The sequence below is a fragment of the Heloderma suspectum genome, chromosome 8 (assembly GCF_057233095.1).
Source record: "Heloderma suspectum isolate Gila_16-S chromosome 8, 16-S_ref, whole genome shotgun sequence".
NCBI lineage: Eukaryota > Metazoa > Chordata > Lepidosauria > Squamata > Helodermatidae > Heloderma > Heloderma suspectum.
The window spans coordinates 24,472,734-24,498,322 of NC_139465.1; the positions used below are offsets into that span (position 1 = coordinate 24,472,734).

At 45.3% G+C, this 25,589-nt stretch overlaps 1 protein-coding gene across 7 annotated transcripts; it reads right to left on the reverse strand.

The window, feature by feature from the left end:
- Positions 1-1,306: 1,306 nt before the first annotated feature.
- On the reverse strand, positions 1,307-24,174 carry LOC146338941 (uncharacterized). Of its 7 annotated transcripts, none has more exons than XM_084813141.1 (7): positions 24,090-24,174; positions 22,236-22,345; positions 15,095-15,146; positions 9,525-9,712; positions 8,155-8,313; positions 6,887-6,997; positions 1,307-5,330 (listed from the first exon to the last, which is right to left on the reverse strand). In XM_084813141.1, exons 2-7 carry the CDS (start codon positions 22,332-22,334, stop codon positions 5,211-5,213), a joined length of 729 nt encoding a protein of 242 aa, XP_084669267.1. In that variant the 5' UTR covers positions 22,335-22,345; positions 24,090-24,174; the 3' UTR covers positions 1,307-5,210. The 7 variants fall into 7 exon arrangements, with proteins under 7 accessions (XP_084669267.1, XP_084669266.1, XP_084669269.1 ...); XM_084813140.1 differs by lacking the exon at positions 24,090-24,174 and adding an exon at positions 23,858-24,036; XM_084813143.1 differs by lacking the exon at positions 24,090-24,174 and adding an exon at positions 23,752-24,036.
- Between the last annotated feature and the right edge of the window lie 1,415 nt (positions 24,175-25,589).

Here is a 25,589-nt window from a genome sequence, read left to right on the forward strand (position 1 = left end):
CTACTTTCAGTCTCATCACAGAATTGAGATCTGAGCTCTACACAAAGCTTTTTCGTTCCTGCTTTTCCACTACATAACTTGTAGGTGGTGTTGTACTATAGCGGAATAGCGCAAGTAGGAAAATACGTTTTCTTTTGCTTTCACGAATAATACTCCATTTTCCCTGCTCTAAAAAAACTCAGGAAAGTGCTCTGAAAAAAACCCAGAAATTAAACTGGGGGGTCACGTTGTCATCTAAAGAACTTGTCGACAACTGTAGTAGGGAATGATGAGCACACAATAAATGACTCTTGTAGAAAAGCTCGGACAGAAGTTGCCTGAAAGTCTGGGGCCTAAACAGGCTTCCTGGGGTCACTCTGGACCGAGGAGTAGTTTCACCCTTCACTTGGCCCTGTTGCAGTTTTTAGAGGTTCCTGAGGTCCTCAGCAACCATCACATTTTTAGATGTACATCCCAAACATTTTAAGATGTGCCATATGAATACACGTGCTACACCTGTGATGGAGCCACGATCACCTACAGTTCTGGGCTCAGTGTGATGTGCAAAATGGCCCCAAGAACCCAGTTCTGGAGAAGTCGGCACAACCCAATGCCATGTCCTGGCAAACACAGAGATGTTGGAGATTCCAGAATGGAAATTTAGGGTGCAATCCTCCCGAACTCGGAGGCAACCGCCTATCCAATGCAGGGCAGGAGAAGCATGGAGGGGATCGTTCCCTCCGTGCTTCTCCTGCTCTCTATTTGTGGCTAGACAGCAAATTGCGGCTGCCTAGCCACAGGAAGGTGGAGCAGGGGAAGTGGCTGCCGGACGACACGTAGGATGTGTCATACCGACATTTCCGCCTTCCCCGCTCCGGAACGCGCCCAGGATTGCCCTGGTTTGGCCGCTCTGCACTCCTGGGTGTGGAGTGCAAGGCCATTCCACGCTGCCTGTGAGGCAGCGCGACAGAGGGAGATGGTCTGTTCCTGGAAAACTACATATCCTATGACCGTCTAGCTGCTGACTTGCGGCCATAGGATTACTCCCTAAGTAACAAATTTGACTAAAGTTGACAGAGTTTGTGGTAAGGATTGTGGGCTGTTCTCATACTGCAACCCCTCTCCCCATTTTGTTATCCTGAATTATATTAATTTCCCTTTGACCTCCCTGTATTATATGAACTTTCTTTTCTTTGGGAAATGGCTGGCTAATTGCTCAAGAGAAGTGAGCAATGTTTTATCACTGGAAGCCCCTATCAGAAGGGGACAGCTTTCCCTCCCCCCCACCCTAAATTCAGTGTCAGAGTGAGTTAGACAAAGCCTGTTTTTAGGAGAGCTGTTTCATTAATCTCATTAGGAGAGCTGTATTTCAAAGTTAGTGTACTGCACCTCACAAACTCACACAAACTTTACCTTCCAAATAAACCTAATTTTATTTAAACACAGTCTTTCCACTGAGCTCTCTCAGACAGTGTTTTAGGAACTCAGAGACAACAAACCTATGCTATCTTTGTTGCCACCCTCAGGAAGAAACTATACAAGAATACAGCTAATTGGGAAAACACTAATGGAGAAGACTGTAGAAAACATGACTATTTAGAAAAAAAATGTTTTTCCTCACAACTTGTAAAGAATTCTTATTGTTCTTTCGATGCGATCAAAGATGGCATACAAGCAGATCTACAAAAGAATGGCTGCGGAAGAAGAAATTCCATGTTTTAGAGTGGCCTAGTCAAAGTCTGGACCTAAACCCCATTGAAAATGTTGCGGCAGGACCTGAAGCAAGCTGTTCATGCAAGGAAGCCCTCAAATGTCACTGAGTTAAAGCAGTTCTGTAAGAAGGAATGGGCAAACATTCCTCAAAACTGATGTGAGAGACTGACCAACAGTTACAGAAAATGCTTACTTGAAGTCTTTGCTGCTCAAGGGGGTGTCACCAGGTACTGAATCTAAAGATTCACATACTTTTTCACTCATGAATATTGAATGTTGAATCAGGTATTGAAAATATTGGGATAAATAGTTCAATAAATAAATATTGAAAAAGCTTCATGTTTGGGTGTCATTTGTTTAATCAGGTTATCTATTGTTCTTTATCTAGGGTTGTGGAGTTAGATTAAGATCTAATAACATTTTAGGTTGGAAATATGTGGCAATCCTAAGGGGTTCACAGACTTTTTCTCACCACTGTAGGAACTCAGAGTTTCCAACACGTCCCTATTATTAAATTAGTTTTGGAGCCCAATATTGTCACCCAGAGAGCTTCTGTGGAAGAGTCTGCCCCTTTTAGATGTTCTAGTCTGCTCGACACTATGCCCTCTTTGATGTACAGAGCAACACCTCCTCAAGCACACCCTTCCCTGCCCTTCCTGTAGAGTTCATATCCAGAGATGACTGCATCCCACTGGTTCTCTCCATTCCACCAGGTTGCCATAATGCCCACTATATCCAGGTTCTCCTTTAAAACCAGACACCCCAACACTCCCATTTTGGCTCAGAGGCTTCTAGCATTTGCATAGAAACACCTATACACGGTGTCCCTCCCCAGATGTTTCTGGCATCTGCATCTTTTGCTATGGCACTTAGGCCTCTTTGATTGGCTATTATGTTTCATATATGCTTATCGTCTATTTCCTCCCCTTCTACATTTGGGCACTTGAAAACATTTTCATCGCCTAGGGATGGTTTAACCCGAACCAGATGCTTCCCAGCTCCTGTCGGTATTCCCCAGGGTTTAGTTTAAAAGCTACTCTGCCACCCGTTTTATGTTTAGCGCCAGCAGTCTGGTTCCATTTTGGTTCCAGTGGAGACCGCCCCTCTTGTACAGGCCTGGCTTGTCCCAAAACATTCCCCAGTGCCTAACAAATCTGAACCCCTCCTCCCTTCACCACCGTATCATCCACGCATTAGGACTCCTCAGCTTCGCCTGTCTAGCTGCCCCTGTGAGTGGAACAGGTAGCATTTCCAAGAAAGCCACCTTGATGGTCCTGGATTTGAACCTAGCTAGCAACCTAAATTTGGCTTCCGGGACCTCACGACTACATTCCCCCACATCTTTGGTACCAACATGGACCACAACCACTGACTCCACCCCAGCACGATCTACTAGGCCATATAATTACAGTTGACAAGGAGTTGATAATTAGGGATTGAGGAATTCTCTTGGTAGTCAGAGAAGGAGAAGGTCTGCTGATTGGTGGGTGGTATTATAGAAGGACTAGGAGAAAGCTGAGGAGCAAGTGAATAGCTAAGGCCTGAATAGTAAGACATTCCTCCTCTGTGTGGGATAACCATACGTGGCTGGTGAAGATCAGGAGTAGGGAGCGGGTGGCTTTGCTATGCCAGGAGGTTGCCCTATGATCTTGCCAGAAGAAGGTTACACAAGCAGGCATTAAAACCCAGATAAACTGTCCAAGCAGTGAGAAATGAAGCTAGAGGAACTTTGAGAGCCAGAGAGAGACTGTACCCAAGAGCTGGACCTGGCTGTGAGTGTATTTGACTGGGGTGAAGGTCTAGGGAACTTGGCCCGGGGTTAAAGGAGTCATTAAGAGGCTTGTATCAGCAACAGTGTCTCTTGAGTACTTAGGAAGTGACAGCAGTCATTCTTTTGAAAAGCCCAAAGTAAATATAGTATTCCTTTATGCACAAAATATCCCTTTAATATATTAACTTGTTTAATAGTTCCTCTTGTCTCTCGTGTTGGTGCCCATCTCACGTCCAAGCCTCTTATACCAAGCTCCTAGGAGGTTTTTTAAAGTATTCTTAGAGAACTGGTGGCAGCAGAAAAGGGTCAGCTTGTAGAGTTATAGTGGCAGAAAGTTCTTTAGGCCCTGAAATATAAGCATTTGCTAAAACAACAACAACAAAACAACCCAAAGGTGGGATTGCCCAGTGAAGAGATAGTTCTCCCATAGGTGGTGGCAGTGCTGGAAAGAAAATTCCCTATAACCCATCTTTCCAGATTCAGCAGTGGAATTTCCTGGTGAGTAAATGCAGGATTGGGCAGTTAATATACTCTGGAAATGCATCAAGCTCCAATAAACAACACAGACTAGAAATATGAAAACTACTCTTACCTTTCAAATATTTAACTGTGTCTAAATCCATACTGAGCAGTATGGGTAAAATCTACCATCTAATGATTTGTATTTCTTTTCTTGGCTGTGACTTAAAAGACAGAGAGGAGGAGGAGGGATGAAGCTCGAGGATATCTCCCTCCCTGTATTAATTCATGTAAGGACTGTACCACTCATGTCAATCTCATCAGTCCAGGAACATACGAAATGTCCCGCTGGATCAGCCGAAAGGTGTTTCCCACATGGCTGAACCAGACGTCTCTGTGAAGGTCACAAGCAGGGCAGGAAGCACCACTGTTGTTCCACAGCCCAGCAAGTGCCCGTAAACCTCCACACTGTAAACCTCCCACACTGTAAACCTCCACACTGTAAACCTCCCACACTGTTCTCCCCTGCCCCCCATAGCATGCTAAGAGACATCACACGAATGAGAACTGTAAGGATTCGGTTGAATCCAATTATGTACTTTCTGATTTAAAACCATAAGAAGAATGAGCATGATCCCATGAGAGATGAGTTTTAAATAAGTAATGATTGTATTGTGTTCACCATAACTCATAAGACATTTAGAAATGCACTTGTGTCAAAAGATGTTATATAATGCATAAGTAAACAGGTCAAATTATGAAAAGGTCCAGGTATCCTTAGAGGTTGCTGTCATATGAAGAGTAGTGGACTTTTCAGCTGTCAATGCAAACCATGATATCTTTTCAATGACCACCTTGTCTTTATTTGCATAGTCACATAGATAGATAGATAGATAGATAGATAGATAGATAGATAGATAGATAGATAGATAGATAGATAGATAGTCAAACTGAGTAGGAATCGGGGGGGGGGATCTAAGTCTTGCTTTTTTATGGATAGTACAAGCATGTGGATCATCCTCTACAACCCCTGTTCAAGAAAGAACAGGGCAGCTGGGGATATTTGCTGGAATCACGGATGAATAAAGAGACCCCCTTTTTGGCAGAACACTGAAATTAAAAAGGTAAATTTCATGTTCATTATTACTCAGTGGGACTTACTCCCAGGTAATACGATTGCATTCTTATACAGCAGAGAAAGTTGATGAAGACATGGCGAGTCAGATATTTGCATTGCCTGTGGTGAGGGGTTTCTCCTGCAGTGCAGACAAGGAGACTGTTGGGTGTCTCACCAAGGAAGGGAATTACCCTTTCTGTCCACAAAAGTGCCGTTGTCTTTCTCAGAGAGATGGGCAAGCGTGTTCAGGATCTCTCGTACACTGAGCTCCGCTGAGAGTGGGGGCGCTCCCTGGAAAGAGAGAAGAGGCGAGTGACATGAGAACCTGCACAATGCCCAAAACAGTTACAAAACATGGGCATCATTGACCGAGAGCACAGTTCATAACATCCATGCACTATCAGTATCAGTTCATAACATCCATGCACTATTTATGAATATAAAATAACTGGAGAGCATTCATTTTTATTTTTTCTTCATCAGTTGGCTTCCAGTCTGTTTTCAGGCTCAATTCAAGGTGTTTGTGATGGCCATTAAATTCCTAAACCACTTAGGACCAGTGTATCTAAAGGAACCTCTCCTCTTGTATATACCTGCTCACACCCTTAGGTCATCTTCAGAGGCCTCTTCTAGCAGCCTCCTTTAAAGGAAGTTAGCCGGGAAGCTACAACAGAGGGCCTTCTCAGTTGTGGCACCCAGTTTATGCAATGTCCTCCCCAAGGCAGCTCACCAGTGCCTACATTGTTATCTTTTCAGCACCAGGAAAAGAACTTCCTCTTCTCCCAGGCATTTTAGAGTCTTAGTTTTTAAATTATATGGGTGTCTTTATATATCCTTATATTTAAATAATTAAAACAGGCATTGGTCAACTCACAGGAGGATTCCTTGAGCAAATCCATAAGGCTCAGATGTTTCATAATGCAATACAGGAAGAAGAGGACAACATAGGACATCTTTAGTAGTCCCAGGCTCTCCGTCCGCCCCAGAGCCATTGTGCTGCTGTCCCCCACCCCAGTGGCTTGTTGCATTACCAGCAATAGCATGCATGATCTGGGCCCATCAATGCCTTGCTCTGAGGGGTCCTTCCTCAAAGTGAGGCCTTATGGGTGAGGTGACCATAACGACCACTTGTCCTGCTACAGCACAGGCAGTCTCCAAAACCACCCCACCCAATGTTTCACTCTGAGGAAGGACCCCTCAGAGCAAAGCATTATTTGGGCCTGAGAGACACTCTGGAGAGCTGTGCTAGCCACTCTCCTGCAGGGACCTTTGCTGCAGCAGGAAAATGACTGGTGGGGCTCTCTGGAGCTCCATCCAGTGCCTCACTCTGATGAGTCTTGGATTTAGGCCTGGATTAAGCCCTGAAAGACAAAGAAAAGTGTGGGTGCAGTAGTAAGCAAGTACACTTCCTGGGAGGAGCCGTGGGTTGGTGGTAGAGCCCCTGGTTTGCATGCTGGTCCCAGGTTCGATCCCTGCGTTCTCCGGGTAGGGCTGGGAAAGAATCCTGCCTGAAACCCCGGAGAGCTGCTGCCAGTCACTGTTGACAATACTAGGCTAGATGAAACAATGGTCTGACTCAGCGTAAGGCAGCTTCCGATGTTCCTACGGCATTGCGCAACATCGTTTCTGGACATGTCTTTTGAGGCATCAGCCTTGGCCTCCAATTTCCAGGATTTGTGGAGCCAACATGAGATAGCCTTACCTCTGCTCTGCAATCAGCAGGTTTCCCTCCCCACAATGATAAATTAATTACCCCATTATCTGTTTTGACCCTTATGTAGGCCGAAGTAGCTACATAAATCCGACAGCCTCTGCGTAGAGTTGACATTCCACCATGAATCACCTACCAGCAGATTTCCCAGGTCTGTCTGCACCCACCCGGGATGCACAGCAACGCAGAGGATCTTGTCTTGGGCATATGCCAGGGACTGGCACTGCGTGAGCATGTTCAGAGCGACCTGGGAGGGAGACACGCAAGAAGCAGGGGGTGAATGACGCATCTCAGTTCCATAGCGTGGCAGCAGGTCAAAAGAAGACCTCTGTGGGACTAAGAGATGGCATTCAATGTTCTCCCTCGGGACAGACTATTTTAATTGTGTGTGTGTGTGTATGTGTGTGTGCAGTGTACATACAACCCTGGAAAAAAAGGTGTCCCTGCAGAAATATGAGTTTGCCTCTAAAAACAACAACAATCAGGATAATCACAGGACATTTTGCTACCTTAGGCAGAGCAGCAAAAGGCACCCAATTCCAGTCCCTTAAGTCACGGTGCTTAGTATGCAAGGCAGGTTACGCTACTTTGGCATCTGAGGCAGAAATCTCACAAGGGTCTGTCCTGCTCCCTAACAGTAATAAACTACATGGGTGATCACTATGATGTTCTTGTGATATTCTGTTATTAGTGTTGGGAGGGAGGGAGATTCTTGGCACAAACGCTCATATCTATGTTTGAGTTGGCTTCTTTGATCTGAACTGGATTAAATGCATAGTGGAGACCAGACTAGAAACCCAAATTTCGCATGGCATTTCAATTCCAAATGCATGTGAAATTTTGGAAACCTCCAAGAACTGGAGTAAAATGCCCTCTTCTATACGCCTATGAAGTCATGGAATGGGTGGCAAGCGAAGCAAGGGCGTAACATTTTGAGAAAGGGAAAGGGGAGAAAGTCTCAAGATTAATAATACATATTATTACTCTTAAGCTTCATAGTCCCTTGGTGTCTGTTCTTTCCTTTCTCTGTGTCTTTGTTCTGCATCTTGATCTATCCCCCTCCCCTTCTGTCTCTCAATGTTAGGAATAGGTACCTGGGATTACAGTGTGAGATGCAGACTGAGATGCAAAATTCAAATGCAGTTTCTAGAACACCTTTATTTAGACAGAATGCAGTTCAGTTCAATCCATTCACACTTTCTACATTCACTCACATAGTTAACCCATGTTGGATCAATTGAGCCTGATGGCCAGCCAGGCTGTACACTCAGAAGCAAGTGTTATGCTGCGTCCAGCTGCTTCTTTGGTGTTCTGATCTTTCTCAAAGTTCTGTTCATTTGGGGGTACCTTAAATACTCTTTCTCTGAAGCTTTTGCACATGCCTGTTGACTACATTTTCCATACCTTGCTGCAACGGTAAGAGACACCATGTGCCAAATGCCATCCGAAGATAGTTGACATGCTGCCAATTTTGCTGCTTATGTTGACCATGGCTGCTTTGCTGCAGCTCATCCCTTCCTGGGGGCTTTCCTGAGATGCCTTCCTCAGCAAGGGCAGAAACTCCTGGAGAAGGGGAGAGAATTATCAAGGACAGTGGCAAACTGTGTGGGGAGGACTGAGCATCTTTTTATGAGGTCAGAGACTGCAACAGGAGAGCAAATGTGAGCCCAACAGTTACTCTCCGGAATACTCTTGTGCTTTGTCCAGGTGGCAGCAGCTACTTCCAATCTGGCTTCAACAGGTGCTGGCTTTCCACATCACTGCTCCTCCATAACCACTAAGAATCCACCTGTTGAATTTCTGTCTGTCATGCAGCCATTAGATTTTGGTCATGTATGATGGGCCTGCTCAATAATAAATTTTTTCTGGACCAAGGTAGTATATATATAATATCTACAATAATTCATCTGAATGTACCTCTTGATCCCTTAACCATTTCGTTAGGACATTAAGGTGATCACATGAGCTCTGACTAAAGAGCACAACTTGTCAATAATCCCAGGGCATAGTGTGAAAACATGAGGCAGACACCTTGCTGAAGCTAAGCAGGTTTGGGTCTGGTCAGTGCTTGGAGGGGATGCCACCTCGGAACCACATGTAGCCACCTGGAGTTCCATGATGGAAGAAAGGTGGGATATAAATAAATAAATAAATAAATAAGCAAGCAAGCAAGCAAGCAAGCACAAATTAGCTGGAGCTGAGAGGGGTGTGTGTGTGTGTTTATACTGTAATCATTTCTGAAACCTACCTCTCTAGCCATGTAGGTGGACTTCAATTAATGTTGCTCTAGGTGTCACCTTGGAGTATATCTATCTCTGAAGCGTCCTAATCCAACCATCTAGTGAAAAAGGCTTGTGTAACTAATGGACCTTTTGTTCCCAGTTTTCTGAGACAGAGGATCCTTTTTGCCATTTATGCAAATTATGGCTGCAATTTGTGCAAATTAAGCATATTACAGCCTGAATTTGTGCAAATTATGGCCGGATTGTGCACAAATTCTGCAAATTGCAGCCACAATTTGCATAAATGGCAATTTAAGAAAAACAACAACAACCCAAAAATCTGCAAGCTGGCCTGACTCGATTTGCATCAAGTCTAGGCAGCTGGTTGGTAAGCGAGCCGAAGTCCGGGGACCGAGCTGATGATAGCTCAGCGAACTTCACCCCTCGGATGGATTCCTCTGACATCCCTAACTTGCATCAAGACACTGACTCCCAAAGGCTCTGCAAGTTGATGAGAAGTTTCCATGAAGAAGAGCCATAGGATGGCGTTACCTGGCTCACCACCATAGGACCAATCACATTGGTCTTGTATGTCTCAGACATTTCCTCCGGTGCCTCTGATTCCAGAGGACATGGCCTTGCAATCGCAGCATTGTTTATCAGCAGATTCAACCCAATTCCTTTCAGCTGCTCAGTGACTCTGGCTGCAGCAGTCTTGATGCTGGATGGCTCAGAAAGGTCTACAGCAGCAAAGAGAAGGGATTTTAAAAGGATGAAAGTGAGCCAGGATCAGCCCTGCAGGCTGCCTGCAGGCTGCATTGTTGTTGCTTATCTTTGCAGCATGCACTCAGTGTGCTCCGAAAATGCAGCAGAAGAAGGATTACTTCACCCAGCACATTTTTAGGCACACACACAATAACGTATTAAATAGAGCCGGAAAAAATCGTATCTAATGTGCACATGAACAGTATATGTTTGCCAGTGTGAGTATTATACTGATATATGCTGAGTCTTCCTGTCTAAGGAAAGCACAGTAGCAAAGGTTTTTAGTGCTGTGTAATATGTGAAGCAGGCCCTGGCTTTTACAACCTCCAACATTTGGTCCTCATTGTGGGACGCCCTGCTGAAATGAGACGTTGGCTTTAACCTTTGAAGCCCTAAATAGCTTTGGATCTGGTTATCTAAGGGACCACCTACCTCACTATGCACCTGTTAAATTATTAAGAGCTGCAGGAGATGATCTTTTGAGGACACTATTGTTCCTGGAGGGCCGCTTGATGGGGATACGTGGCAGGGCTTTCTCCTGTGTCACTCCCGAACTGTGGAATGCACTCCCCTCAGAATTACAGCCATCCCCACTCTCTTTGCCTTTAGAAAATGTGTCAAGACACAACTTTTTAATGGTATTTATTTATGCTACGGCTGCGATGGCTTAGTGGTTAAGACGCTGAACTGCAGACCGGAAGGTCGGCAGGACAGCAGTTCGAGACCTGAGAGCTGCGTGACGGAGTGAGCTCCCGTCTTCAGTCCCAGCTCCTGCCAACCTAGCAGTTCGAAAGCAAGAAATTGCAAGTAGATAAATAGGTACCGCTTCGGCGGGAAAGGTAACAGCGTTCCGTGCACCTTGTTGTTCAGTCATGCCGGCCACATGACCACGGAAGCATCTTCGGACAGCGCTGGCTCTTCGGCTTAGAAATGGAGATGAGCACCACACCCTAGAGTCGGACACGACTGGTTGGGGACACCTTTACCTTTTTATTTATCCATACCGGGGTGGCAACAAGCCACCCTGGCTTGTTCTAGGGGTTGTTCAAACCACAATGGGTTGGTGTGTCATCTGAATCCTGAACAGCTGTTTCATTGTAGGTTGCAGGAATCAGTCAGTGAGCTGCTCAGCAAAAGTAGAAAAAAACTATTCTTGGTGACTGCACCCATCTGTGCTGCCTCAATCCTCTCTCGCCAGTGACTGCCCCTCCAACGATGCACAAACAGCACTTTGGAGGGGTTGTCACTCATTTGGCAATCCTTTTTATTATTTTTTCAGCCCCAGAAATTTGCACAAATGAGCTAATATATATTTTTAATTTTTTGTAGCCCCAGAAATTTGCACAAATGGAGTCATCGTTTTTAAAAATTATTATTGTAGTTGTTGTTGGTGGTGGTCTTTTGCAAGTGCACAACTGCGCACCTACGTCTGTCCGATATCTGTAGCCTTGCCTTGTCAATGTCCTCCTATGTTTCAGCTGTCAAAGGGTGTGAGGAAGCATACAAGGAAACTGACAAGGCAAGAGTGCATATAGGCTAATTTGCACACCGCTAGTGACTGAGAGAAGTAGGTGCACCAAAAGTAGGATGGCTCAATATCTCCCCCTTGGCATGGTAATCATCTGGGTTTAAATGTTGAATTGATACTTGTCAGCGTCCTGCTTCCATTCAACATTTCCCCAAGTCTCCAGCTACTCGTAAAAGGGGAAATCTTGGCTCCCTCCGATTCACAGCTCACATTCAGAGCAGTTATTGCTGCTGTTACTGCAAATGGGAGCAGCGACATAGGGGGGAGCCAAGATCTCCCCTTTCTAGACTTGCTGGAGACTTATGGAAGTGCTGAATGGAAGCAGGACACTGACAAATGTCAGTTCAACAATTAAAACCCAGAGGATCCCCTTGCTAAGTGGGTGGTATTGTTTCCCCCCTGCCCCCTGCTGTTGGTGGTGCACCTCCTTCTCCTGATCTTTCCCCCTTTTTCGGACCTGTCAGTGACAAGCGTGCACAAATTAGCCTATGTGCGGTCTGGCCTTGCATGTCCTACACTGCACTTTGTGCCCTTCGATAGCTGAAACTTGCAAGGGCACTGACAAGGCAAGGCTACACATATCAGACAGCCATAAGTGCACACTTGCGGAAGACTGACACCCCCTCCCCCAAAACCTGACCCCGTTTGCGCAACTTTCTGAGGCCAAAAAAAAAGCTGGGAAACTAAAACGGGTTGCGATCGGAGCAGGGAGGGAGACAAGATGGGCAGACAAAACGGGTCCTGCTGTGGAGGACACTGGGATACCGTCCGGAGGAACAAGGGGGAAGGAGTGGGAGAACAACCCATGGTGAGCCTGATCGTCTGTCAGATGCACCGTGGGTTGTTCTGTGTACCACCCAAGGTGTTATTCGCAGGGTGGCTTAGCGTGTCATGTGAACCCTCCCAGTGGGTGAGTTTGCACATCATGATAAGCTACCCTGAAAGCAAACCATGGTTTAATCCATGGCTAACCCATGCTGCTGCTGTCAGCCAATCAGGAGCTCCTCAGTTTGCTATGGTTTGTTTCCCCCTTGGTCCACCTGCTGGCTTCCAGCATGTATATCGAAAGCCAGTGTGCACACACACACCACAAATGCCCTTGCTTCTCTGCAAATGCTCCTGCCTCTCTCACCTTAACATCAAGTCCTATATCCATGGGTAGTCTCCCAAATCCACCAAACATTAGATAAAATGGAGTATATCCTGTAGAACTGTGAACATAATTATTATATATGTAAATTAATTTAGGTAGAATTCTGGGCCGGTCCTTCCTTTGCTTCTGATCCACAGTTTTGAGAAGCCTGAGAATGATTCGATTACTCCTCTAACACAATCTATTTGTTTGCGGATGATATATTGTAGTCCTGCTTTGGGCCAGTCACGGACTCTCAGCCCAACCTACCTCACAGGGTTGTTGTTGTGAGGATAAAATGGAGAGGAAGAAGAGGAGAACGTAAGCCGCCTTGGGTTCCTTGCAAGAGGAAAAAAGGCGGGATAGAAATGCAATAAATAAATAAATAAATAAACATTCTGGTTTGTTTACACCCATAATGCTCCCTTTGGGGAGTGCTGCTGAGGCAGGACGCTGTGCATAATCTCCTCATTCGACTTAGAGTCTCTGCTTTTTCTAATTAACCCCCCACCTTCCTCATGCAAATATTTACGCTGCCTCAGCAGTTTGAATACCTCATCCGGAATGCTTCTTCTGTGTCGGGCAGCCCACAAATGTGACCCAGCATGCGTTATTCTTTGCAGCGAGTAGCCTATCTGCAGAAAGCAGCCTACCTGCAGTCACCCCTACAAGGACATTGACAAGGCAAGGCTGCACATATCGAACAGGCTGCTCCAGCTGGAGCAGTTACTGCTGCAGTTACTGCAAATGGGAGCCCCGAAAGGGGACGGGCACTAGTTCTGTAGTAAGAAGGGTTGCTGGAGGCGGAATGGAGGCAGCCGACCCCCAAGTGTCAGTCCAGCACTGGAAACCTGGGGACGACCTGGCAAAGGGGATGATTTTGCTCCCTCGTCTTGACAGCCGTAAGTGCAAGACTGACACACACACAGAAACCATTTTTTAAAAAGGGGTTGGCAAGTGAGCAACAGCCCCTCCAAAGAGCCTCTTGGCCATCGTTGCGGGGGCTGTCACTGGTGAGTGAGGCTTGAGGTGGCAAGCGGGTGGGTGCGACTGGGAAGAGCAGCAGGGGTTTTGTACTCAGTTGTGGCAACCCATGATGAAAACACTCTCCCAGTTTGGGATGACATGACAACCCATCATGGGTAAGAGAACCCCTAGAACATGGCATGGGTTGTCAGGATGCTTTGTTGCCCCCAAATAAGCCACCTTGCAGTAAGCGGTCCAGGTCCAGATGACACAATAAGCCATCATGGGTAACAAGCCATGGGGGGGTCATGTCATGAGAACCCAGTCAGTGAATGGGTTCGTACAACACAATAACCCACACGCAGTGGTTGAGTGTGGGTTGTTGTTGAATCATGGGTTGTTTGGTGAACTGTGGGCTTTTTAACCATGCAATATGGTTTATTCTTCTTGAACAAGCCACCTTGAGAACCCATGGTTTGTTCAGGGTGGTTCACAAGCCACACTGCGTGGTTAACAAGCCACCCTGTGGTAAATGTCTTAGGTTCAGACGACACGTTAACTCATAGTTCAACAAATAACCCACAGTTCAACAACAACCCATGCTCAAACTACTGAGTATGGGTTAGCATGTTGTGTGAACAGCCCCAGTATCTCTTTTGGGGGACAAACACAACAGTAGTGCCCAACTATGGGCGTCTTCAAAAATGCATACAAAACTTGATCGCTGTTATCATTTGGTCACTCAGATTTTGGTGACTCGCAGCTCAGCGTGTGAACAGCTTCCATTGAAATGTGCTGTCTTTCAGAGTGTTATGAAACCTCTGTGGTCTTTGATCTGTGAATGCCCTTTCACACATACAATGCATCATTTGATATTACAGATATGCACATTTGTTTTTTGGTGTGTGAAAAGGGCCTGTCTCTACCAAGCGCAAAAACATGGGTTGATTAAAGAGGAAGATGAGAAAAAAACGCAGATCTGCCTGAGAAGGCCTCCTAGCAACTTCTCACAAGATAGTTGTGCTATACATTGGGCTCTTTGTGAGGAAGGGCAAGATATAAATCAAATAAATAAAAGGTAACTGTCTTTTTAGAATTTACAGTACCTATGTTATGTCCTTGAACTAAAGAACAACTGAATTGATTCACTCCTGTTTGGTTATGGAGATGGTGTCGGTCTATATCAGAATACAAGGTTCACCACACACACACACACACGCACACACACAGGTTTTCTTTTTCGACTGTCAGTCAACATTCCTTGGCTCCTTAGCATGCTCAGTACTCATTGGGCATTTTTTGTTTTTTGTTCTTACCGCATACTATTTTTGTACTTAAGCAAATTTTGGTGTTCCTTTGAGCAAATTCATATGCCCTTCTTGTTTCTTAGTGGCCGTTTTGTCTAAATACCTGTCGGCACTCATCATCTGAATTTACTGCTAGGGGGAGTGATTATCATGTCTATTTGCGCATAATGCACACCGACTGCTCCAACATTTGGAATTTATAATAACAGAGCAAATCCTTCCTAGCTGTATGTTAGTTTTCTATATTTAGAAACAGGTCCCAAAATTTCCCAAGCATATCTTGAGTTCTGAAATTCCAGCTGAGGATCACAATTGGGGGACCAATGCAAATTTAATCTGCACAAAAGGAATATTGTCTAAAATCTCAGCTCTTGTCTGCAGTGATGTAGGGATGGGGAGAGAAACTGGGGGTCCAAGCACATACCCAGTGGGATGATGGCGATTTGCTGGTGTTTGGCAGCCAAATTCTTCAAGTCCTGAAAGATACCCAAATCATAAACTTACAATGAAACAATTAATTCCTGGAGAGACCGGGTAACTTGAGAAGAGACAGGAAGGGAAGATTGGACAGAAAGAGGTTCTCCCTGATTTCCATTTTCAGCACAGGATGCATTTGTTTCATTGTTCTGTCTCTGCAAAAGTGTTCTGCAGTAAATATGTCAGCCTGATCGTTATTTTTGTGCTCTGAGTGGGGAGTCTTAGAAGAGCGTTCAAGATCATGCATCTGGGGGGAGGGGGGAGTCTGGAGGATTCCTTCCTCACGATCAGTAACCCAGAGTGTTATTCTTTAGAATCATTTCTCACAATCAGATGAGTATTTTCTCCCTTTTTTCCAACATATGCTAATAAGAACAAATGTCACACTCTAAGCACTCTGAGCCAGAAGGAAGCCCCAATGAGCAAAATGTGATTTACTGCTTGGTGACATCCATCCCATGCTCTGTTATTTCAGAATATTTAATCTGAGTTATTCTCATAATTTCCAGTTTCTTATAGGATTATTGTTCCTCCTTTTAAATTCTGCTCACATCAATGGGTGGGAGAAATCAGTATAATTTCTGATCATTCCCCCTAATTCTGAAACGGAAAAGAGGGGGTCGAAGCACAGAAAAGGGCAACTAATCTGTCAAGCCGTTGACACAACATGCTAGCCCACACTCAGTGGTTGAGTGTGGCTTGTTTTGAACCATGGGTTGTTTGTTGAACTGTAGGTTATCCTGTTGACTGAATGCAGTCAGGATGGCTTGTTAACCATGCAGTGTGGCTTCTTTTCTCGAACAAGCTACCTTGAGAACCCATGGTTTGCTGTTGGTTGTTCAGGGTGGTTAGCAAGCCATAATGCATGGTTAACAAGCCACCCTGGCTGTGTTCAGACAACATAATAGCCCACCCTGTGGAAAACGTGCTGCATTCAGACAACACTCTAACCTATGGTACAACAAACAACCCATGCTGCAAAACAACTCACACTCACCGAGTGTGGGTTAGCATGTTGTGTGAATGGCCTCTGTGTTTAAGTGAACTATCCCACAAGTACCAAATTGTCCCACAAGTACCAAACCTACCTGAGAATGGGAAGTTAAAAAGCTCACAAGACATCTCCACTGCCCTGGGCACAATCCCCTTAGCATAGGATGAGGGGGGATCCCATGTAGAGGCACCCATCCAAAGGTACATCTGCCTCTAACCAGGGGCTCACCTGGGCACGTGGTCCCTCTGGGTCTCGGCAGGTGGCAAAGATCCATTCTGGCCCATTGCTTTTCCCCAGCAGCTGCCTGACCAGCTCCAAGCCGATGCCCCGGTTGGACCCAGTCACCAGGGCACTCCGCACATTCAGCATTGCCATCTCCCTTGCCAGCCCAGACCCAAGTGGAAAAGCCCTTTGCCAGCCCCACCCGAGATTATCTAGCCACAGTTCCTCATAATTACCCCGGCCTGGCTTGCATAAGATACTTGACTCTTATTTCATCTCAGGCACATACGTGGCAATAGTCATGTGCCAAAAACTGCCCGCAGTACAACCAAAAGGAACAGAAACAGGGTTGTTGTGGGGTCTGTACAAGCACTTCTGCAAGAGGCTGGAGAAGGAAGGCTTGTTGCCTTGTTGGGGAGGGAATTTCGCAGACTGAAGAAAGCAGGAATCCAGACGCTCTCCCCTGTGTTTGGCTAATTATGAAGATGGGGGAAGAAGACAAGCTTTAGGATGGTAATTTTGATCCTGAGATCATCTGAATATGGAAGAAACAGACTTGGGGGGGCTGTGAGAGCTTTTTGGAGGTGGGAGTAAAACAAATGCAGAGAATGTAGAAGAAAGCACATGGAGAGTTTTGAAAGAGCAACAGGGAGCTCCAAAGCCAAGGATTGCTGTGGCTTTGGGGAGAGATTTATGTATGTATGTATGTATGTATTATTTCATTTCTATACCACCCAATAACCGAAGCTCTCTGGGCAGTTCACAAAAATTAAAACCACAAAGTACAGCATAAAACAATATATGAAAGCTTAAAACTACAACAAAAAAGTACAACCAGCATAAAGCCTAGCAGCAATGCAGAGATTTAAAATACAGATTTAAAACAGCAGAGCTAAAAGACCAGAGCGCTAAAATGCTGGGAAAATAAAAAGGCCTTCAGCTGGCACTGAAAGAATACAACATGGGGATGATGGGGGAGGGAGGGGTGCGTGCAAAGGGAAGGTGAACTGGCAGGATTTAAAGGAACCATCTGAGAACAGAGTCATTTGGAGAGGAAGTAGGGATAGGAGCCAATTTTGTGGTTGTAAAGGACAAAGAAGGCAGGGACCTAACAGAAGCAGATGGATTAAGAAGAGGTGGAAAGAATGCACAGAAGAACTATACAGGAAAGATCTGAATGTCCCTGATAGCCATGATAGTGCGTTCACTGAACTTGAGCTGGACATCCTCGAGAGTGAAGTCAAGTGGGCCTTAGGAAGCATTACTAACAACAAAGCTAGCAGAGATGACGGTATTCCAGCTGAGCTATTTACAATCCTAAAGGACGATGCTGTTAAAGTGCTGCACTCAATATGCCAACACATTTGGAACACTCAACAGTGGCCACAAGACTGGAAAAGGTCAGTTTACATTCCAATCCCAAAGAACGGCAATGCCAAAGAGTGTTCAAACTATCATACAATTGCGCTCCTTTCACATGCCAGCAAGGTTATGCTCAAAATCCTACAAGCTAGGCTTCAGCAGCATGTGAACCGAGAACTACCAGAAGTATAAGCTGGGTTTCGCAGAGGCAGAGGAACTAGAGATCAAATCACCAACATTCGCTGCATCATGGAGAAAGCAAGAGAATTCCAGAAAAACGTCTATTTCTGTTTCATTGACTAGGCTAAAGCCTTTGGTTGTGTGGATCACAACGAACAAACTCTGGCAAATTCTTAAAGAGAAGGGAGTACCGGACCACCTTACCTGTCTCCTGAGAAACCTATACGAGGGTCAAGAAGCAACAGTAAGAACCGGATATGGAACAACCGATTGGTTCAAAATTAGGAAAGGAGTACGACAAGGCTGCATATTGTCGCCCTGCTTATTTAACTTATATGCAGAGTACATCATGAGAAATGCCGGGTTGGATGACTCACAGGTCGGAATTAAGATTGCCGGGAGAATTATCAACAACCTCAGATACGCAGACGATACCACCCTAATGGCAGAAAGCGAAAAAGATCTAAAGAGCCTCTTGTTGAGGGTGAAAGTGGAGAGTGCAAAAGCTGGTTTGAAACTCAACATGAAAAAAACTAAGATCATGGCATCTGGCCCCATCACTTCCAGGCATATAGAAGGGGAAGAAATGGAAGCAGTGACAGATTTTATGTTCTTGGGCTCCAAGATCACCGCAGATGGGGACTGTAGCCATGACATTAAAAGACGCTTGCTCCTTGGGAAGAAAGCTATGGCAAACCTAGACAGCGTAGTAAGAAGCAGAGACATCACCTTGCCGACAAAGGTCCGTCTAATCAAAGCTATGGTTTTCCCAATAGTAACGTATGGCTGTGAGAGAGCTGGACTATATGGAAGGCTGAGCACCGAAGAATTGATGCTTTCGAACTGTGGTGCTGGAGAAGACTCTTACGAGTCCCCTGGACTGCAAGGAGGTCAAATCAGTCCATCCTAAAGGAAATCAACCCCGACTGCTCATTGGAAGGACAGATACTGAAGCTGAAGCTCAAATAATTTGGCCACCTAATGCAAAGAGAAAAGTCACTGGAAAAGACCCTGATGCTGGGAAAGATTGAAGGCAAAAGGAGAAAGGGACAGCAGAGGATGAGATGGCTAGATAGCATCACCGATGCAATGGATATGAACTTGAGCTCACTCCGGGAGAGAGCGGAGGACAGGGAGGCCTGGCATGCTATGGTCCATGGGGTCACGAAGAGTCGGACATGTCTTAAGGACTGTTGCGGAATTAAGATTGAAGCTCTACATGAAGTTATTTTTCTTTCCTGCCTTTCCATACATAACCTCTAGAGTGGTGCTGTGGTATAGCAGAATAACGCGATTACACTGGTGAGGACTTGCACTTTGTTTCACATTGGCAAAAAATACTCCCCCCAAACCCTACAGAATTGCTTCTAAAAAGCAGAAGCAAAACTGGACGGTGATGATATTCATCATCCAAAGCACCCATAAACAACTCTGAGAGAGGAATGATGAGTGCACAATAAAAGCTTTGTCTAGAAAAGCTCTTCATTCATGGAACTTTAGCAGGGTGTCCAGTTCTCTTCTGCAGTTCTCCTACTGCACACCTAAGTGCATATGTGGGCTATAAATGATATTGATCCATACTAATCCCTGTTGACAAGCTGCTTGGCACAGAGCATGCATTTCAGTATTTCTGCAGCAAATGGTGTGTTCACTTTAAAAGAGTCAGCCTAGAGTGGACAAGTCAAAGGCTTGGAGATATTGATAATTAAGCCAGTGAACTTGCCTGAAGGGAAGCAATATTAAGTCATGTCTAGATTTAGTAACGCTACTCAATCAAGCAGCACTTTCCTCGTGAAATTGCTCAGACACAGCAATCAGAAAACAGAGATGGATACACACCTCAGGCACAGAGTGATATTCCTCCCGGTGTGATTCAGTCACTGACTGGGAACTACATTATGTGACCACAAACAAAAAAGCATGAAAAATGAGTATAGTTACATAAGGCAATTGGGAAGGATGTCAGCAAATACAACTGGAAGGAAGAAGGAATAGCACATTCTTCAGAGAGCAGATCATCGTGTATTTATTGAAGACAAAGACACAGCTAGTCAAATATTTGCATTGCCTGTGGTGAAAGGTTCCTCCTGCAGGCTGCAGTGCATAGAAACAGGTCTTTGGGTGTCTCACCAGGGAAGGATTTTCTCCTCCCAGATCACTAAAGTGCCGTTGTCTTGCTCAGAGGGGCAGGCAAGCTTATTCAGCATCTCTCACACACTGAGCTCTACGGTCAGTGGGGGCTGTCCCTGGAAGGAGAATAGGAGAGTGACACAAAGACTTTTACAGTATAGAAAAGAGTGACAATGCATAGATAACATCAGCTGAGAGCACACTTCAAAATATCCATGCACCATCAAAGGCAAACAGAGAAGCATGCTCAAAAGCTGCTATACACGTATCACATTCTGTACCAGAGGATTGGAAAGTAGCCAGCATTACACCAACTTTTAAAATGAATCCAGGAAATTGCAAGCTTACTATCTATTACAGTAAACTGGTAAAAAAGCATTATTAAATATAGAATTAAATAGAAGAACAAGTCTTCTGAAGAAGAATCAGCTTGGCTTCTGCAAAGGGAAGTCCTGCCTCATTGATCTTTGTGAGTGTCAACAGGCACATCAACAAGTGTCAACGGTTACGAGGATAAAGGTGATCTGATAGGCAACCCCTCGGCATTAAATTACATAATGACATGGCATCATTCCAGGGGCATGTGGGGGAAATTTGTGGCCAGGAGGTGGTCACTGAGAAGATCTTTGTGATCATAGTTGTGATAGCAGCAACAACAACAAAAAGGAAAATAGAAAGAAAAAAATCTCTGCCACTGCCACCACCCTTAAAGACACCTCAACCCTGCACCAAACTTGCAAATACTTTCTAGCCATGAAAGAAATCTTGGGGTCATAGTGGATAGCACAATGCAATGCTTATTCTGTGTGATTTAGCAGAGAAAAGGCACATTCCTTGCTAGAGGTTATTGGGAGAGGGATAAAAAATAAACATGCCAGGTTCAAAATGTCTTTGTACAGTTGTATTTTGAATTCTATATGATGGCTAGAAAAAAAGTAACTAAAATGATCAAGGAGCCGGAGCACATCCCGTGTGCAGAAAGGCTGAAATATTTGGGACCTTTTATTTTTGAAAAAAGGCATGTAAGGGAGGATATTATGATCTATACAATTATGCATAGTGTGGCGGCCATGGATATTAAGTGTTTTTTCTCCCTCGCTCATAATACTAGAATGCCGTGTTATCTGATGAAATTGATTGGCAGGAGATTCCATACAGAGAAAAGGAAGTACTTCTCCTTCACACTGTGGTCCAGTTTGCATGTAACAAGAAGCCAGCCCACCATGGTGGAATTTCCCTGCAGGGCTTCTTGTTGCTGCAGCAGCCCCATTTTGAATAATCAGGGCACAGTGGGGGCACACAGTAGCTGGTCATTACATGCAAACCCAGCCAGGGTGGGTTGTTGGGGTGGTTGGCTTCTTATGGTTGTTGTTGTTGTTATTATTATTATTATTAACATTTCTATACCGCCCAATAGCCAAAGCTCTCTGGACAGTCTAAAAAGTTTAAAAACATTAAAAATACAGTATACAAAAGTTAAAAGCCATTTACATTTTTTTTAAAAAAAACCATACAAACAGACAATATACACAGGAGAACATACTGTATATCTAAACAACTTCAAACAAGCAACTTCAGGCAAACAACCACAACCATAAGACAATCCAGGATCGATTAAAACTCATCATATGCTGCCAAATGCCTGGTTAAAGCTGAACACATTTGGAAGTCATGCAATTGAGCAAGGATATCGTCTTTAATTTAGTCCAATCTGGTCTTGTACTGGATCTTTGTAATTGATATAGAATGGGATGGTGAAAGAGCTAACATATGCATTTGAGAAACAAAGCATTTTTTCAAGCGGGGTATAATTAAATTGTGGAATTCACTGCCCAAAGATGTCCTGACGGCTACATGCATAGATTTTGCTTAAGGATTTGGCAGATTCATGAGGTTTATGTCTATCGACAGCTATCAACCACAATAGCTAAGTATAGTAACTCCATGTATACCTCGGGGGACAAATAGCACAGGATGGTCATGAGCTCCATGGAACATCTGTCTGGCCAGGGTTAGGGATCCAACCAGGATTCAGCAGAGTTGAAATTAAAAATGGGCATCAGCACACCTAACACTGTGCTTCTTATCATTTTTGACTTAGAGAGGGTATTTCAACAAATTTGAACTATCAAAGAGTTTATTAATTTAGGTGGAAGCCTTAGTAGTTAAATCCATTTGATGGCCTCTATGAGTCACTTACCACAGTGATGCCCATGTCTGTCTGCACCCACCCTGGATGCAATGCAATGCACAGGATCCGGTCTTTGGCAAACCCCAGGCACTGGCACCGTGTCAGCATGTCAGCGCAGCCTGGAGAGGAGACAAACCAGAGGGGGAAAGGTGAAGGATGCATCTCAGAATGGCAGCAGGTAAAAAAAAAAAAATAGGGTGTTGTGGGTTTAAGAGATGTTATTTAATGCTCTCACCGCAGATTACTTTTATTAAATTTGTCAGTGAAAAGTACACATAGCCCTGAAAAAAGCTAGTCACTGCAGAAAATAGAGTTTGCCTCTAAATAACAACAACACTGCCACCACCATATAAGCAAACTTACACTTCAGAAATGCCATCGATGTATGCTTTACTATTTCATGAACATGCAAACAAAGAATCAGCTGGAATTCTGAACAAGGCCTCTCTGACAAATCTCAAACTACAGTAACATGCCAGGACCACCTTCTAGAACCTGGTCCTCCAGGAATTTATTTTGTTTATTTCATTTCTATTTATTTCATTTCTATACCACCCAATAGCCGAAGCTCTCTGGGCGGTTCACAACAATTAATTGTTAATCATTAATTAATTAATGACCAGAGCCACCACATGATGATGTGCCTTCTAACTTGATCTCCCCAAAGATGGCCCTGAAGGATACGGTGTTTGATGTTATCAACAATCACTGAGAGATCTAGGATAATCAAGAGGGTCACATTCCATATGAAGGAAGTCAGCCAGGGTACCCAAAGCAAGTCCAGTCTCCAAATGGGGCTTGAATCTAGACTGAAATGGATCCAGATAATTAGGTTCATCCATTCAGGATGGGCCAGAATAAAAAGAACAATGATTTGGCTCTGGGAAAGGGAAAGAAACTGTTTCCAGATATGCTGCTCTAGACAAACCCACCCATGTTCTCAAGGGTCCCGGCCGCAGTTCTTCCCACTAGTTAAGCAGGAAGGCTGCGCTAAGTAGCTGGAGCTCTGACCAAATAAAGGTCAAAATGGGAACAAATTTGCACACATACACACACCATAGAAAGGGGGGTCTAAACAGGAGGTTATCATTTGTACAAGGCCCTCCTGAAAAGAGAGATAGCTATCCTTGGGTTTGAATAACCCATTCCTGAAGCTGAAGGTTGGGGCGTGTCAAAAATCCTGGGTTTCAGCAGATGAAGGGAAAAGACATCTGTTTAAGAAGGGATTGCAGTGGGTCTCGGAGGTGAGAACCTAAGTGGCCACACTCAGATGAGACTTGGCAAAAAGTGGTGCAGAAGTGACGGAGCGGTGGTGATCCGTGTCCTTTTGGTGGTTGTCTCTGGATGTGCCCCTAGGACTCCAGAGCTTGTCCTACTCTGAACAAGCTGGTGGAACTCCTCCCAATGGGAGGTAGGAAAAGAGGCCAAGGTGCGACTGATCAAGTGTACTGGTGTCAGTGGTTTCAGCAGTAGGAGCCAGCTACGGTGGCCAGGCTTTTAGTAACTGCAGCAGCATGGAACCAACCTAGTAAGCAAGCTCAGTCCCCAGCACTGTCCCTGTGGGCCTCCAACAGCACCCATGAAACTCTCCACTCCCAGTCTCCTTCAAAACATATCTTTTTAATAAAAACCTTGAAGAGGGTTGAGGCGCTAGGTTCTCCTTCCTGTTCCTGGCCTGCCACTGATCAGCTGCTGGGCAGACAAGCAGAGAAGTTAAGAGTTGCTTCCTGGCCCTGTCCGATCTTCCGTCAACACAAAGCTTCCTCCTTTATGCGCTCTGTCTCTCCCCTCCTAGCCTCTAGCCTCACTCCTTGGGCTCCTTCACACAGAGCTTTTATCCTGCTATTGAGATTGCATACTCACCGAAGTTTCCAGGTCCTTTTCATGATGTCGTTAACCTCCAGGGCATATCCAGAGGTATTTCCTGGTTTTTTCGCTCCAAAAAGATCTGGAACGAATGAACCATTTTTAAAAGCTGGAACGTAATGTGACTGAAACAGCCACTAGATGGCACTGTTTCACCGGGGTCTATGGAACCTTGAAAATTAAAAGCTTCCCCTCTCAGCAATCACATGGTCACTGTCTGGGAGCCCACGATAAATGGGGAAAGGCTCCAGAATGGGAGGACTGCGGGGGGTTCTTTAGTGTAAAGTCAGCTTTTCTCTTCCCCACCTCTTTACCTCGCAGTTTCTCCCCCTCCCAGCTTCTAGCCTTCCTCTTTCTGTCCCTTCTATCCCATTGCCTTGCTATTTTCACCTCCCTCCCAGCTTCTAGCCTCGCTGCCTCTCTCCACCACCTCTTTACCTCGCTGTTTCTCCCTCCTCCTAGCTCCTAGCCTTGTTCTTTCTCTCACTATTTCCCTCTCCTTCCCAGTCCCTAGCTTTGCTCTCTCTCTTCTCCTCACTCCTTTATCTCACTGTTTCTTCCTCCTCCCAGCCTCTGGTCTTGCTCCTTTTCAATCCCTTCCCTTCTCTCTTCTGCCAACACAAAGCTTTCCCCTTTGTGCACGCTCTCTCCCTCTCTCCACTCCTAGCCCCTAGCCTCACCCTTTCTCTTCCCCATCTCTTTACCTCGCTGTTTCTCCTTCCTCATTGCGAGTCTTGCTCTTTCTCTCACTATTTCCCCCTCCTTCCCAGCCCCTGGCCTTATTCCTTTTCTCTCCCTTCTCAATCCCTTCTCTCATTCTTCACACACACACACAGCACCTTCCCTGATGAGGGTTCTGATGGCATAGGAGGAGGTAAGTGAACCAGGTGGGGAATGGAATAACTGAGCCTGGGGTTGAGGTAGGGCCTGATGAATGCCTCCTGGAATGTGGGGGGAACGTGCCCCTCTGCATAGTGTCGTACCTCTAAATGGACTAGTCTACAATGGCTTGAAGTCATTAACCAAGATGGGCAAGGACCAAGAAAGCATGTTGTAGGATAGACTTTTCCAAGAACCTTGTCGGCATCCAAAAGTGAGACAAGAAAAGCCAGCTCTGATGTTAACTCAGCCGGTCCTTTGCCCTTACATGACCGATGTGTCCATACCTTGCTGCAACGGTAGGAGATCATTTGTCCATTCTGCCACTGAAAGACGGTTGTGATGGAGCCAGCTGTACTGGACGTGTTGATGATGGCTGCTTTGCTGCAACTCAGCCTCCCTGGGGGCTTTCCTGAGCTGCCTTCCTCAGCAAGGGCAGGAATGCCTGGAGAAGGAGAAGAAAGCATCAAGGGCAGCCACACATTCTGTGGGGAGACGTGAGCATCTATTCAGCAGTTCAAAGGCCATAGCGGGAGCACAAATGTGAGCCCAGCAGTTACTTGCCAGCGGCAACCCAGTGCACTCCTGCAGCTCATCTGCATGACAGCTACTTCCAGT

Coding starts and splice junctions, on each gene's coding strand:
- LOC146338941 (XM_084813145.1), bottom strand. CDS start 16,516: ATGGCAATGCTGAATGTGCGGAGTGCCCTGGTGACTGGGTCCAACCGG. Junction 15,147..16,369: donor CAGAGGGACCACGTGCCCAG/GTGAGCCCCTGG, acceptor GGTATCTTTCAG/GACTTGAAGAATTTGGCTGC. Junction 5,331..6,886: donor CAGACCTGGGAAATCTGCTG/GTAGGTGATTCA, acceptor CTCTCTTTCCAG/GGAGCGCCCCCACTCTCAGC.